Source organism: Helianthus annuus, chromosome 8, assembly GCF_002127325.2.
Source record: "Helianthus annuus cultivar XRQ/B chromosome 8, HanXRQr2.0-SUNRISE, whole genome shotgun sequence".
In the NCBI taxonomy this organism is placed as follows: domain Eukaryota; kingdom Viridiplantae; phylum Streptophyta; class Magnoliopsida; order Asterales; family Asteraceae; genus Helianthus; species Helianthus annuus.
The window spans coordinates 76,426,313-76,443,376 of NC_035440.2; the positions used below are offsets into that span (position 1 = coordinate 76,426,313).

The window sequence follows — 17,064 nt, forward strand, 5'->3', positions numbered from 1 at the left end:
ATCGACATTCACAATACACGATAAACAATATTTTTTATTCTAAACTTAACTTTAATCTTTATATTGCGATTGTACTACATAGTTTTTCAAAAAACATCATTTTTAAAAGTTTATACCCTTTAAACATTCAAATCCTTGAATGTCAAAGTATTCCACTCCTTATTATGTACTTTTAAAACTCAAATGTCAAAATTTTAAGTTTTCAAATACCTCTCGAAATATGCTTTATGTTTGAGTCTATGTAAAATATTTTTTTCCTTACTTATACCATATATTATCCACAGATCAAAACGAGGGAATTTTTGAAGCAAAGGTTATGCGACAAAAAAGGAAATTACATATGGCAGTTAAAAAAACGAAAGCTTGTGATTTTACTTGCACATGCAAAGGTCATGTTTTCAATACCTTCTCCTATTTGTCAATAATATATGCCATTCAATATTAATTTTTGCCTGCTTATAAAACAATAATTTGAAACTAATGAAAGTTTTTTATATTTATTTAGACTTTCAAATGCGAAGTCCACTTTCTAACATTACAAATGGTATGTATTTACTTTATTTACTTTTCACCTATTTGATTATAGCTGAAATATCTGTATTCATTCTAGATTGTGAAGAAAGAATAGTTATGCGAAAAGAAGAGATCGATAAAAGGAATTCCCACAACAAATCTAAAGGTAATTTATATGTTTACCATTAATTTTTTTATGAATAAGCTATATTTTAAAGTTAATCTTCATTACTCACATCTTTTTTAATTTAAGTATTTCATTTTATGCAAATATTAACTGTATACTATTATTACAATACTAAATATTTGTTTTCATAAAGCAGGTTTGAAAAATATCCCACTTACTTCTAACCAATCACCAACTAACAGAAGTGCCGATTATGGGAAGGAAGTCGTCAATACTTATCAATCAATTCCAAACACACATACCACTGACACTGCTTCAAATATCTATTATACACCATTGCTATCAGATGTTACAAATGGTACATATTTATTTTTAATCAATTCTTTAAAAACTACATATTTCCATTATGTTTTTGTCTTTGTATACCACATTTTTTTGTTTCACAGCTTCAATCCCCAATAATGATTATACTAGCCCGAAGTTTAATCGACGCATCCGGAAACAATATCTGGATAGCAAAAAACAAGTCATGAATTCTACATCACCAAACATTCCAATTTCAAGTACACAACCATGTCTCACATTTTGTCAAAGTATGGTAGTCTCATTTTTCTAATTACAAAATACTAACTCAAATTATTATTAATAGTTCTCATATATTTGGCAGGTACTTCTTCATCAAATATCCAGTTCAGTTATAACAATTCACCAATTAATAGAACTCTCCCTTATGTGAAGGAAGTTGTTATTCCTTATCAATCAAATCCAAATCAACATACCACTGTTACTTCTTCCAATATCTATTTTACACCTATGCTATCAGATATTACTAATGGTATATAAATGATTAATTTTCCTGTTTTGCATTTAATAAAAAAGTACATATTTCCATTTACTTTTTCTCTTTGTATACAACATTCTATCTTTCACAGCTTCAATCACCAATGATGATTATACTAGCCCAAAGTTTTGTCGGAGCATCAGGAAACAATATCGTGATAGGCAAAAACAAGCAATTAAATCTCCATCAGTAAAGTTTCAAAGATCAAGTACACAAGCATCTATCAAATTACCACAATGTATGTTACTTACTTATTTTTTTTTTCAAACTCTAAATTCAAATTATTATCAGTAGTTAACATATATATATTCACAATTGTTAAATACGAATTCCTTTTTCAGGTACTTGTACGTCAAATAAGAATATTCAATTATCTTCCTTGAACAATTATCGAGAAAAACTCCATCTTGCCGGAGAATTTATAACCAATATATTTTGTGGCATATCAAAAGGTAATATTCCATTTACAAAGCTTTTTAAATTTATCCTTTTTGTAGGATCGTTTTCGAGCCTTAACGAGTCGATCAGAAGAATTCCTATCCAAAACAAGAGGCGGAAACTAATGCTTTGGTGCGATTACAGCTGGATTCACTTTAAATTGTTGTTGTATTGATCACGAATGCGTTTACAAGCCCTGACAACACTTCGGCAGCACTTCGTGGCTAACCGGAAGACAACACCTACAACTATTCTTAAGGTTTCACTTTTACGACCCTATATATAGATGCACATATTTCGCTCATACGGACATGTACGTATGAGCGAAACCTCCACATGCCATATAAGCGAAACCTGGCTATTGACATAAGAGCGAAACTTAGAAGATGACATATGAGCGAAATCATCTCTATCATATGTTTCTTGGATTTCGTGTCATATTCTAACCTATACCATACTAGACTCGATACAAGACGTAGTCGACAGACGTAGTGCACCAACAAACTCCCCCTCGGATGTTGACGGAGTCTTCAGTGTCGAGTCTTCGATTATCAACCTACAGTCTTTATCAATCTTCAATCTTCCACTAAAGTATTTGTCATTGCAAGAAACCTCAATCTCTATCTTCATCATCAACAAACACCTCTCTCTCGAATGTTGACATGGTGTCTTCAGACTCCCCCTCTCAATCTGCTGGGATCGTAGTCTGGAATTCTTTCATTCACTCTGAGATCTTGATCAGGCTCTCATCTGGTTCAGGATCGACACCTGGCACACATTTACCTGCACAATCTCTACCCACACATAAGTTTCTTAAAAGATTAAATCTTCAAACGTTTAGAAACTTTTTGCAAGAAATTACATAAATGATTTTACATTCAGGATCTTTCCCTAGCTCTTATCAATCAATTTTAACAACTTGACATACTCTCTCCCAAACCTGTTCTTCATGTTTAGCAATTTGAACTTCGAAAATCAGCTTCTCAGTATCAGTTGTCGAAAATCTTTTAGTATTTTTCAAAAAATTTATGCTAAAACACACTAAAATCTTTTTGGATTTTCTGAAAGAAAGTAACTGACACCACTTGTAAAAACACGAAAATGCAGAAATGAAATATTTACAGACAATATTTTTGTGAGTTCGTGCAAGAGGATCATATCAGTTGTTAAGACATATCACCAACACCGTTAAGCTTGATTTCATTTTAAGTTTTAAACAATTCACCTAGATTGTCAGTATGTTTGTCCACTTAAATTTTCACACAAAGTTCAACTGTTTCGAGATACGTAATTAGTGTATTAATTACTTAAACTTATCCGTGTGTCCCACTACTTGAATATACTCCCGTATCCAGATCCCAATATTCAGTCTTACAGGTGAGTATACCACAGATGATATCTGTAAAGGGGTTATGTGCGAGGGCCATGAGAGCTCAGGTCGATACTTCCATATACGCAGAGAGATGACGGATTCGACTTTTGGCGTGTCCCATTTAGAGGATCTTTTGATTACAACAGCAGCGACTATCAATTTTATTGTTTCATCAGCTTGCTGAGGGCTATGCTGTGTTTCAAGCATTTGCGGAAAGCATTATCCGGGAACTAGGTAAGTATTTCCATACAGCAGAAGTCCCGGGATAATACCCCAGATATCACTGAGTATAAAGACCTAGTATCTCAGAATAAGGGACCTTTCAAACAAGATTTCAAGGGTTACCTATATATCCAAGAAGTTGTTAACCCACAGAATAAGCAAGTTTGAATTTAGGTTTATATCTCGTCTCAGTTTACTAAATGTACGAAAACCTACTGACACATCCACAGTAAGATTGTTTATCACATTTTGACTTTACATTTCTTTAGCATGTCGTGATAGTCCACTGATGTACTATCATTTCCTCTTTTATCCAACAAAAACTCATTTTTCAGTTTTATCATGTTTTTGGCTTTTTCAAATTTTCTGATGTTTTTGGATTTTCTAAAATTTCTTACTCCCCCTAAAATTCAAAAACATCTAAAGTAAATTTAACACAAACTGTACAGAACATGACAACTGATATCGAATCGCCTCAATTCTCCATCCGTTTGGATTAAACAATCAGAACTCCCCCTCACAACAAACTATTTTCCCATAATGATTTCAAAACACTTAAGTTTGTTTTAATCAGAATGGTTTTTTCTGGAAAATAAGTTTTGTTGATTTTACCACTTGTAAAACTAGGGATAAAATTATCACATTGTTTGCCAATTCTATGAATGATAGTTAACTCAAGTTCAATTTAATGACCTTGATTAACCACTTGTAAGATTAACCTGAACCACTTGTAACAACAACAATCATTCATACCGCTTGAAGGATTAACAATAAAGTATTTCAAACCTGTTTTTCAACCAATTACCATCTGTTGGTTGAATTCTCAAGGTGCCGATTCCTACTCCTCGCTTACAAACCTGGGAGTTCCGGCAATTCCTGCAAAACTTCTCAAACACATTATACAAACATGATAAATACTGATGCCGATTCATGATCCACGATTACCAACTTGGGATCTCCTGCAAGTCAGGTTTTTATTCTTTGAAAAATATATCCACCCAAGCCTGACCTTCCTTGGGTGTAACAATCTCATTATCTTTTCTTTCAACAGACTTGTGAACACGTCGTTTAGAAGCATAAAAATCTTTGACACTTTTGGCCTTACCATTGACCATTTTGCCAAAAATGTGTTTCACATTTCCATTGAAAGTCTTTTCAACATCAAATTTCTTATTGTCAGAATAAAATTGATTTGAAATTTCTACTTTTCCAACTTTCTTCATAGAATTTTCAGCACGCAACGGTGGAAAATTTTCATCGTTCATAGTTGGAACTTTTCTTTCAACCTTTTTCTCAACACGTGGCTCCTCTGATTTTGTGGAATCAGATTCATCACCAGAATTGTTACCTGAACCTTTCACAACCCATTTTTGATTTTTTACATTTTCTTTTCTTTTTAAAGCACTATTTGAACATTCTCCTTTTTCAAAAGTTGAATTTTCAAATCCTGTAAACTTTCGGGTTGAAAGTTCAGTCTTCTCGACAACTTTTTCTTTCATTTTACCAGAGACTTCCTATTTTGGCTTGAATGTTTTCGGACAATTCCTAGCAACATAACCAACAGTTTTACACTGAAAACATGTTCTCTTTTCAATCTTCTCCTGAACAACCTTCTTCTTTAACTCTTCTTGCTTCTTGGCAAGGAATTCCTGATTTGTCTGCTTTCTGAATGATTGTTCTTTCTCAGCCTCTGACGTTTTCCCTGAAACAAATACAGTTTTTGGTTTATAAACTTTTTGATTTTTATAGTTTTTCGGTTGATTAATCCTAAACCTTTCTTTTTGAAATTACGATTATGGTTTGGTTTCTTTTGGAAACTATAACCACAATTGTAACCCATTTTCTTGTTAATTCTTTGTTGTTCTCTTGGAGTGTATTGTTTAGGTTTTCCGATAAGATTTAAATCTTTTATTTCCGAAATATTAATTTCTGTTATTTTGAAAACCTTTTGAATCATTTCAAATCTGACACTTCTTATTGGAAAAGTATCATCAGAATATAATTTGTCAGAATCTTTCAAAGTATATGCCACTTTGAATGATTCATCATTCAAATTAGATTTTGATAGCAAAAATTGTTTGTCATAAACTCGTTTGTCCTTTTTGATTGTTGGCTTTGACGCATCAAACTCAGATTTTGACTCGGGTTTGGACTCCATGTTTGACTCCTCACTGTCATCTTTATCTAACACCTGTTCGACCACACTTTTTATCAATTTTGACTCATGATCAGTGTCGGATGACGTGTATGTGACATCAATATTTTCTGGCAAGTTATCCGATGGCCCAGACTCCCATTGTAAGTTTATTGCTTTTTCGACTCTTTCCGAATTTGGATTTCGAGGTGAATATCCATTTTCAACCGGGGGCGGACATCTATTGTAAACCACACTTGGTTTCTTACCAGAAGTCTTCACTTTTTCTTCATCTTTTGTCACGGATTTCTTTTCCTCTGAAGTCTTTACTTCTTCAAAAGTCTTCAAATTCTCCACAACCGGATAAATCCTGTCAACAACAAAAGTAGAACATGAGTAACTTTCTAATAACTTTTTAACTTTCTCAGTTTCTATCTTTTGTGTTGCTAACTTCAACTCCAGATCAGCACACTTCTTTATATGAAAATTGGCATCATCAAGCTGTCTCAGGTACGCTATCTTTAGTGTATTCATTGCCACAACTTGTTCACCGTTTGAATCAGTATATTTGTTGATTTCTCTGTTCATTGTATCATATGATTCTTTTAATCTGTTTATGTTGTGTAGCAACTCATTGTTCTACTTGATTAAAGAATCACAATTCATGCACTTTTCAGGAACTTTGACAGGTTCTGCATCAACTTTAACTTCAAATTCAGGAACCTCTTTGACTGTTCTGTTTGAACGTAAAAATTCAGCTCTTCTCTTTTTCTCAGCTTCTGCTTCAGCTTTTAACCTCTCTTCTTCTTCTTCCTCTTCTTCGAGCTTTCTCCGTCTTGCTTCAGCAGCTTCCATGACTTTTCTGCATTTTTCAGCATATTTCAAATCGTAAGCATTTGCATTGAAAGCGTTAACATTTGAAGTGTTTTTGGACATCTCTTTGGCCATGAATTCTTGATCTGGGCAAAAATTGTCCCAACAAAAACCTTCAGCCAACTTTTCATCATCTTGTTCTCCCAAACACACTTTGCTGTTTGTTGGAAGATATTTATCCCAGGTAAAATTATCATATTTTCCCTGATTAACTAGACATGCTCTTTTTGAACCTTCAATCACATCTCTCTCGTGAGCAGTTTGTGCCTGATGCGGTGCTTGTGGTGTGATTTGATGATAAATCGCCTTTTTGTGATAATCGTTGTTTCCAAAACGATTCTGGGCTCTAGTAGCTTCACAATTTTTGCACTCCCTCTTAAAATGCCCCTTTTCCCTGCAACGAAAACATGTAACTTTAGATTTATCAAAGCCTAAAGTTGAAACATTTGCATCACGAAAATCATCTCTTCCCGTAATTTGTTTAAACTTCTCAGCGCGTTTCAACACGCTAGCCATCCACCATTTTATGTCCATTAATTCCATCTCCTTAGCATCAATTTGATCGTAATCCTCTTTCGTAAGCATTGGATTACCGATCTTTCTGGCCACAAAAATACTATAGGATTCTAAAATCATTCCTAACAAAGACATTTGATTTTTAGCAACCTCTTTAGTGTAATCTTGATCATTTTCAAGACTTAGAACAATATTGCACTGAAGTTTTCTTCCATTCTTTGTTACTGAAATGTTTGGATCGAATGATGAAAATCTTGTGCTACTTGATCCCTGGGATGATTTCTTTCAGAAGAATCTTTCACACTGAAAGCAGTTTCAATTTTCGGAGAATGATTTGTCGTTCCAGTAACACCACTCTTGTAGTACAAGCTGATGTCTTGTTCTCCATCGTAATTCTTCATCCTGGCAATCTTCCTTTACTCCATCTCTTGAGCTTCCAGGTGTTTGATGAAATCTCCCAGTGTCATATTTTTGTAATCTTTTCTGTTGGATCTCAGCATCGTCAGAAATGTTCCCCATGTTTCATGTGGTAGCGCATCTGCAAGTTTTTCAATCAATTCATAAGTATCTTTTTTAATTCTAAGTTTTGTCATATTTCTCACCAAGTTACAATATCTATCAATTATTTGCTTGGTGTTTTCAGATTTTAATCCCCGAAACAGATCAAACTCTTTCTTCATGAGAGACATTTTGTTTTTGAGCATATCATCACTTCCAACAAATTTTGCTTCCAATTCTGTCTAGATTGAATAAGCAGTTCCATCATGTTGAAGCAGTATCAAGATATCTTCTTTTATTGCTTGCTGAAGCAGACTCACCATCAATTTTTCATCTCGATATTTCTTTTTATCTTCAGTACTCATTTCTCTGATTGTTTGCTGTACACCATTTGTTGTGGGTTTAACATATGGTTCCTCAGTGTGTTCCCACGCATCCAAATGATAAGCTTCAACCCAATTCCCAAACCGTTCAGACCACGCATTATAATCGTCAATATCCATGAGTTTAGGTGGTTTCTGAGACGTCCCGGTTTCATTCTCAAGCAAAGCATTCTGAGTGATTGTGATTGGGCTAGCAAATGCGTTATAGAATTCGTTGTCCATTGTTTAAAGTTCACAAGTTCACAAATTTCCAAGCTTAGGCAAATTGTTTCTTTGAGCGAAACCTTGATTGGTTCAGAAAAGCGAAACCCTGATTTGTCACTATGAGCGAAAACACTGAAGTGCCTTAAGAGCGAAACCCCTAAGTTGTCAAAAGAGCGAAACCTCAAGTGTTCCTTGGAGCGAAACCACTGAATGTAACAATGAGCGGAACCTCGAAATGTCACAATGAGCGAAACTGCTGAGTGTCACAATGAGCAGAATCTTGAATTACTGGTTCACAAGAGCGAAATCAAGTTTCCTATGAGTGAAATCAAATGATCAGATGAGCGAAACCTGCTGATGACATCACTTATTGCACGAGTCCGTAAAAGCGAAACCTCTAAAATCCTAAGTTCTAGATCGATTTTAGATTTGAAACTTTCAAGGGTTTATTAATGCATGATTCCGAGTGCTGTCTGTGAAATTGAGCTGGTTTTACCGTGAAAAATTTTAAAGTTTTGAAGAAAGTGTAGAAAATCAGAATAAATGCAGCTGAAATGGCAAGAACTCTTCCTCCTGAGCTCTGATACCACTTGTAGGATCGTTTTCGAGCCTTAACGAGTCGATCAGAAGAATTCCTATCCAAAACAAGAGGCGAAAACTAATGCTTTGGTGCGATTACAGCTGGATTCACTTTAAATTGTTGTTGTATTAATCACGAATGCGTTTACAAGCCCTGACAAAACTTCGTGGCTAACCTGAAGACAACACCTACAACTATTCTTAAGGTTTCGCTTTTACGACCCCATATATAGGTGCACATATTTCGCTCATATGGACATGTACGTATGAGCGAAACCTCCACATGCCATATAAGCGAAACCTGGCTATTGACACAAGAGCGAAACCTAGAAGATGACATATGAGCGAAATCATCTCTATCACATGTTTCTTGGATTTCGTGTCATATTCTAACCTATACCATACTAGACTCGATACAAGACGTAGTCGACAGACGTAGTGCACCAACACTTTTCAATTTAACAATACTATGTTATAATTTTATACTACTAAAATTTGTAGGATCGTTAGACGACCTGAAGAGTCGATCAGAAGAGTGCTCAGACTGAATCAGAGGCGGAATTCATTGATTCAGTCTTTGTTTAGCTTGATTTCACTATTTAACGTCTCTTTTATTGATTTGCTAACACTGTACAAGCGCTGGAGACAAACCGGCAGGGCTTCGCCGTACCATACAAGACCACAACTTAACTGCTATCTAGTTTCGCTCAAATGACCCCTATATATAGGACATATGGTTTCGCTTATACGTACCTGTCATATAAGCAAAACTATATAATGACATAAGAGCGAAACCTATCTCTATGACACATAAGCGAAACTAATCCTAATATCATATGAGCGAAACTATGTCTAAAACATGATTTCTCGATTTCCGTGTATGATACAATCTGCCCTAACCTAAGACTCGAACTAAGATGTAGTCGACAGACAACTGCACCAACAGACTCCCCCTTGAATGTTGACGGAATCTTCAGTGAGAGTCTTCAAACATGACAGCTCTTCAATCTTGATCGGTCTTCTTCAGGAACTCTTCCTGGAATCATGTACCTGGATCTTTCTCTGGCTCTCACTCTCATCAGACTCCCCCTATCATCAAGCTGGGATCGCTGTCTGGAATTTGTTATTACCATTGAAATCAAATCCTGGCTTTTTCAGTCAAAGCTTTTCTCAGGTTCTGATGTATTTCCTGGCTTTCTGTAGCAGCAGGATCAGAAACCTACACAACTCAAACATTCTATTACAAACCAACAAAGTTATGATTCAACTTAATGAATCAACTAGACATTCAAGAATATTCGAGAATTTTTCACATTTAAAACTTATCAAACTTTCCAAAATCTGATTTAAACATTTCAAACCAAATTAACCAAACCATCTGTTCATTATGTTTATCCTTTGAGATTTTGAATATCAGCTCTCCAACATCAGTTGTCGAAAATCTTTTTGGATTTCCAAAATAAGCAACATAAATGCAATAACAAAAGTTAAATGCAGAAATGAAATATATACAAACATATTTTTGTGAGTTCGTGCAAGAGGATCATATCAGCTACCGACTAAACACTAGCACCGTTAAGCTGTTATTTCATTTTAAGCTTTTAAACAGTTCGCGTTGATTGCCGATATATTGATCCACTTAAATTCTCACAAAATGTTCAACCTGTTCGGGATACAGAATTAGTGTTTTAGACCTTAAACATCTACATGTGTCCCACCTCAGTATATACTCCCGTATCCAGACCCCAATATTCAGTCTTACAGGCAATGTTGTAGAAGGCGCTAGGCGCTAGTCGGGCGGTGAGGTACAGCCTAAGGATTAATCGGGATTAATCGGAATGGGATTTTTATATGTATTTTTTCAAAATTATATATATATACCCAATAATATAAAAATAATACATCAAAATTCACATAAATACTTCAAGTTTCAGATAGTATGGTTCGATTTTGACCGATTTTGACCAATTTTGACCGCCTAGGACCGCCTAGAACCGCCTAGGACCAATTTTGATCGATTTTGACCGACTAATATTGTCCGATTAATCCGATTTTTGACCGCCTAGGCCCGATTTTGACCGCCTAGGACCGATTTTGACCGATTTTTGACCATGACCGATTAATTGACCGCCTAGCTCAAAATTAGGCAGTAGATGACCGCCTAGCGCCTAGGCGCCAATTAATCGGCCGCCTAGACCGATTTCTGCAACCATGCTTACAGGTGAGTATACCACAGCTGATATCTGTTAAGGGGTAAGTGCGAGGGCCGTGAGAGCTCAGGTCGATACTTCCGTATACACAGAGAGATGACGGCTTCGACTTTAAGGTGTGTCCCCTTTAGAGGATCTTTTGTTTTCAACAGCAGCGACTATCAATTTTATTGTTTCATCAGCATGCTGAGGGCGAGCTTATATTTCAAAGCATTTTGCAGAAAGTATTATCCGGGGACTAGGTCAGTACTTCCATACAGCAGAAGTCCCGGGATAATACCCCATATAACACTTGAGTATAAAGACCTAGTATCTCAGAATACGGCACCCTTTAAACAGGATTTCAGGGGTTACCTATATATCCTGGAGGTGTTCCTCACGTAGACGCAAGTTAATTTTATGTTTATATCCCAAGCTGATCTACTAATTTTGTGAAAACCTACCAGCCCATCTTTAGTGAGACTGCTTAATTGCATTTATACAATACAATTCTTTAGCATACTGTGCCAGTCTAGCTGATGTACTATCATTTCCTCTTATTCGCACCAAAACTCATTTTTTAATTTTTTCAATGTTTTTGACATTTTCAAATTTTCAAATTTTTAAAATTTTTCTCCCCCTAAAATCAAAATATGTTTCAATTTTGATTTTTTGGGAAAATTTGAAATAAACTGTACAAAGTTGACAACTTGATGAGAATCACTTCAATTCACCATCCACCTGGCGTAAACAATCAGAACTCCCCCTTAAAACAAACTATTTTCCCATTATGACCTCAAAACACTTAAGTTTGTTTTAATGAAAATGGTTTTTCGGGAAAAATTAGTTTGTTTACCAATCATTTGTAGGTTCGGGGTTACTTCATCACTTTGTTTTCTTCAAACATTTGAAAGATTTATCATTTCCAGTTTTACCATAAACCATTTGTAGAAAATCAAGTACAACTTAATGTCCCTGATTTGCCACATGTAAAGCGAAAAATCACCTAAGTGAAATTTCTCAAGAAATGTGCCGATTCATGTTCCACTCTTACCAACCTGGGAACTCCGGCAAGTCAGGTTTTTCTATATAAACAGATTCACCCAAGCCTGACGGTCCTTGGGTGATTTCGAATTCTTGTTCAACAATGGTGGAAAGTTTGCATCATCCATTGTTAAACCTGAATTCTCCATTTTTACCTCAACCAATGGCTTCTCTGGCTTTGACGAACCAGAATCATTGCCTGCACATGGCTTGTCTGACTTTGATCTGTCAGATTCATCGCCTGAAGATGGCTTGTCTGACTTTGACACGTCAGATTCATTGCCGACCATTTTCTTCTTCTTCTTTTCTTCTTTCGTCCTCAGATTTGTATCCGATGAATTCGTCTTGCTTGACTTTGCAATCGAGAGAGTCGATTCATCAGAACTCTTATTTGATCCACCAGATGAACCCGAGGACAAAATCTTCTCGAGATACTCTCTCACCTTCTTCCTCTTTTTTCTCAGTCTGTCTTTCTGCCCCTGTGAAAGTTAACTTTCTTTTCTTGAATTGTCTGTTCTTGAACTTTAGGTTTTAGAACCTTCTGTTCATGGGGCTTGACATTGACTGGAATCTTTGCCAATTTTTGAGACTTAGCCCTCAATCTGTCATTCGATCTCCTTGGGCAATCTTTGGCAATGTGACCTCTAATTTGACAGTTATAGCATCTTCTTGTCTCATAACTCCAACTCTGGCAGTTAACAACAATGTGTCCTTGATAACCGCATCTGTAACACACTCTGTTATCGTACCAATCACCATTTTCAGCCCAAATACTCAGATCAAAGCACTGTTTGGCTTGGTGATATTCCTTCCTCATGTTTGCTGGATTTAACTTTTGAGCACTGTGGTTCAACCTGCACCACTTATTGCCAACAATTTTTGAATTATCATTTTTTACTTTTTTTAATTTTTTATTTTTATTGGATGATCGATCTGATGAGCTGTTATTTTCTTTTTGAACAATTTTCTCCTTTTTAATTTTTTGTTTCTGTTCCACTTTCTTCTTCAAAGGTTTTTGCTTAGAGCATTCACCTTTTTCAGTTGATTGTAGAACAGTTTTCTGAAATTTTTCTTTTAATTTCAAAAACAATTTTTGTTTTTCAATTTTTTCATTTTCATCATCAGATTTCTCATCACAATCTTCAACTTTGACATTGTCAAAGTTTGTGACATCGTCACTTATTGGAACTGAATTGATCGGTTTTGGACAGGGAAAATTCAAACTGTCTGATGAAGTCACAAAACCTTTCAATTTTTTCTCAAGATCATCAATCTTGTTTCTTGAATTCTCAGCTTCATTTTCAAGCTGAGATATCCTTTCAAGATGAGACTTGATTGATTTTTCATTCTCATTTTTCATATTTTCAAGAACAGATTTTTCATTTTCCAAAACTTTTATCTGTTCTTGAAATTTTGTCTCATTAGCTTTCAGATTCTTGTTCTCAAGCTTTATCCAGAAATCATCATTTTCTGATTTGACTTCTTTTCTTCTAACTCTTTGATTTTCTTTCGAGCACATTCACCTTCTTTTTCAAGTTTAATAATTTTCTGAAGATGGGAATTGAATATTTTTTGCTTTTAAAATTGTTTTGACTAAAAACATTTCTCCCATCTTCAAGAATTTTTATTTGATTTTGAAAATCTTTTTCAATTCTTGATTTTTCAATTTCAAAACTATTAAGTTTTTCTTCAAAAACTTTTGCCTTTTCTTTCTCGCTTTTGTTTTCTGATGTCAAACTGTTCAAACTACCCAACAGTTTGTCATTTTCAGTTTTCAACTTCTCACAATTTTCCTGCAAAACAAGAATCTGATTATCATGAGCTTGCTTCTTATCTTTCAGCTCTTTGACTTCCAAAGTCAAACTTTCCGCATCTTTCACGAGTTTGTCATTTTCCGTCTTTAAGCTATCACATGTAAAGCACACTGATGCAGAATTTGAAACTTCATTCTTCACAGATTCTTGATTCTTTGGATCTTTTTCTTTCTTTATCTTATATGTACCTGCAACAAAGATTGTAATAAGATCAAGAGGATTTCCATTATCATCAATATAACAACCCCTTTTCATATCATATATCAAATTTCTTTTTGCTACCCAACAAACATTAATTCTTTTGTTTATTTCAATTATCACATCTAAATTCAAATAATCCAAATTCATTTTTATCTTATCCAACACATCTCTCTTCTTTTGATAATTTTCATAATCATGATTTTTAAGTTTTCTAATGAATTTATTCAGAGATAATTTTGAAAAACTATAATCTTCTCTCAAATTTTTCAGACAATCATCCCATTCAGCTGATAATCCATTAGCAAACTTTGATACCATATCAGCTTCTGTTATTAATATTTGATTTTCTTTCAAATAGTCAATCAAACGATCAAAACGTTTTTCCAAATCATCCAATTTTTCATCTTTCTTACTCAGAAAACATTCGAAACGTTTACTCCAAACCTCTTTGGGCAATTTCTGATAAGAACTACTGAGATATCCTCAATACCAATCATTTAACCTTTTAAGATCATTGTTTTCTTGTTCATCAAATACCATTTCCATTTTTCTAACAATCCCGACACGTTTTCTCTCAAAATGTCACAAAAGCGAAACCTTCCCCTTGTTCAAATGAGCGAAACCTGTATTCATCACAAGAGCGAAACTAGTTTTGTTCTTAAGAGCGAAACTAGGGTTTGTCCGTTTAAGCGAAACACTGATATACCCTTGGAGCGAAACTTGTGATGTATCTAAGAGTGGAACCTTACGAGCGGAACTACTGATATACAAATGAGCGAAACCTCAACGATGCACTTGGAGCGAAACCTTCTGTGTCTTAAAAGCGAAACCTCTCAATTTAGTTGACACAAGAGCGAAACTATCAAGCACTTCAGAGCGAAACCTCTCAATTGTATGTCACACAAGCGAAACTTGATGATCAAATAAGCGAAACTATACAATGTCCGAATAAGCGAAACCTATTCGAAGGTCAATTTGGTCCATTTTTAGTTCGTATTTAGGTCTCAAACTTTCCAGGGTTTGTTAATGTCCAATAACACACATTCTGTGAAATTTTGAGTGAATTTTGACCGTGAAATTTTTCTGAATTGATGAAAGAAGGTGTAGAAATCAGAATTTTTTAGCGAAAACGAGCTAAACGGTAAGAACTCTTCCTCCTGAGCTCTGATACCACTTGTAGGAACGTTAGACAACCTGACGAGTCGATCAGAAGAGTGCTTAGACTGAATCAGAGGCGGAATTCATTGATTCAGTCTTTGTTTAGCTTGATTTCACTATTTAACGTCTCTTTTATTGATCTGCTAACACTGTACAAGCGCTGGAGACAAACCGGCAGGGCTTCGTCGTACCATACAAGACCACAACCTAACTGCTATCTAGTTTCGCTCAAATGACCCCTATATATAGGACCTATGGTTTCGCTTATACGTACCTGTCATATAAGAGAAACTATATAATGACATAAGAGCGAAACCTATCTCTATGACACATAAGCGAAACTAATCCTAATATCATATGAGCGAAACTATGTCTAAAACATGATTTCTCGATTTCCGTGTATGATACAATCTGCCCTAACCTAAGACTCGAACTAAGATGTAGTCGACAGACAACTGCACCAACAGAATTAAACTTTACCATTAACAGATTACTTGGATCATGGTGATTAGAGTCATATATGTGAAACATGTCATGCAAAATTATGGAAAGATGAAGTCTTAAGAAGTTATCAAAGAAAGACTAAATCAAGTTTTTCTCTATGTTGTGGTTACAGCAAAGTCAAACTTCCCGATTTCAAGCCCCCCCTCTGATTATAAAAGTCTTTATACTTCTTCGGACTCAAAAAGCAATCATTTTTTGAAAAACATTCGTCGTTACAACTCAATGTTTTCTTTTACTTCCATGGGTGGAAAAGTAGATAACTCCGTTAACAATGGTTAATCTCCGTATGTATTCAGACTTAGTTGTGAAAATTATCATAGTATTGGAAGTCTTATACTAACGAACGGATCCAAGCCTAAATTTTCTCAGTTATATATATATGATACTGAGAATGAGGTTGCAAACAGACAATTTGTTTTAGGGTATGTTTTTTATGTAATTTTTCAAAATTTCATATTCCAGAAATACCTTTTTTTTATCAATCCTTATTTACTTTATATTTTACTTTTTTTAATTAGGCAAACTAAAAAAGACTCCACATCAAGTACCGGAAATTTGGATTTTGAAATTATTAAAGAATTGAAGGCAATGTTAGATTCACACAATCAATTGGTTAAGTCTTACAGAATGGCGCGAGATTGTTTTCAAAGAAATCCTCGTGAGAATCTAAAGATACGCCTTATTGCAAAAAGGAATCAAGATGGTAGGACATATAACTTGACAACTGCTTCTGAAGTTGCTGCTTTAATAGTTGGAGATATTGACACTTTGTTTGAACCTAGAGATATTATTGTGAAGAGTAAACAAGGTTATCTCGAGCGTATTACTGAACTACATCCTTCTTATTTAGCTCTTCAATATCCCCTACTTTTTGTGTACGGTGATGATGGTTATAGAATGGATATCCTTCATCGTGATGTTTCTACTTCAACCACCAGTGATGTTTCTACTTCAACCACCAGTAAAAGACATACGTGCACAATGAGAGAATACTTTTGCTATAGAATCCAAGACAAATTGAATACGTTTTCTTTGGTTCTTAATTCCATAAGGCTTTTTCAACAATTTGTGGTTGATGCGTATACTATGATTGAAAGCGAAAGGCTCTTATACATACGTACTCAACAAAAGAAATTAAGATGCGAGACTTTTGAGAATTTATGTTCCGTTAAAAACAAGGCAAAAGTGATGTCTCCAAAATCGGTCAGCGTGTTATATTACCTTCGTCTTTTACTGGTAGTGCACGGTACATGTTTCAAAATTATTTAGATGCCATGTCCCTTTGTAAATGGTATGTGTGACACTCGAGGTTTTTCCGAACGATCACCTTGTAATATTTTGTGTGTATATAAATATTATTAAATGGAAACGTGATTTTTGCATGACATGTGATGTATGTATGTATTATATGTATATATAAGAGTCGAGACCACGACCCGAGACCATGACTCGCA

At 34.9% G+C, this 17,064-nt stretch overlaps 1 protein-coding gene across 2 annotated transcripts; it reads left to right on the forward strand.

The window, feature by feature from the left end:
- Nucleotides 1-418: 418 nt before the first annotated feature.
- On the forward strand, nucleotides 419-16,244 carry LOC118481272. 2 transcript variants are annotated; one of them, XM_035976679.1, is made up of 8 exons: nucleotides 422-544; nucleotides 611-679; nucleotides 837-998; nucleotides 1,087-1,233; nucleotides 1,308-1,475; nucleotides 1,573-1,719; nucleotides 1,823-1,933; nucleotides 16,129-16,244. In XM_035976679.1, the coding sequence occupies exons 1-8, from the start codon at nucleotides 481-483 to the stop codon at nucleotides 16,191-16,193; spliced, it is 933 nt and encodes a 310-aa protein (XP_035832572.1). In that variant the 5' UTR covers nucleotides 422-480; the 3' UTR covers nucleotides 16,194-16,244. The 2 variants fall into 2 exon arrangements, with proteins under 2 accessions (XP_035832571.1, XP_035832572.1); XM_035976678.1 differs by lacking the exon at nucleotides 16,129-16,244 and having other exon boundaries at nucleotides 419-544; nucleotides 1,823-2,920.
- Nucleotides 16,245-17,064: the final 820 nt, after the last annotated feature.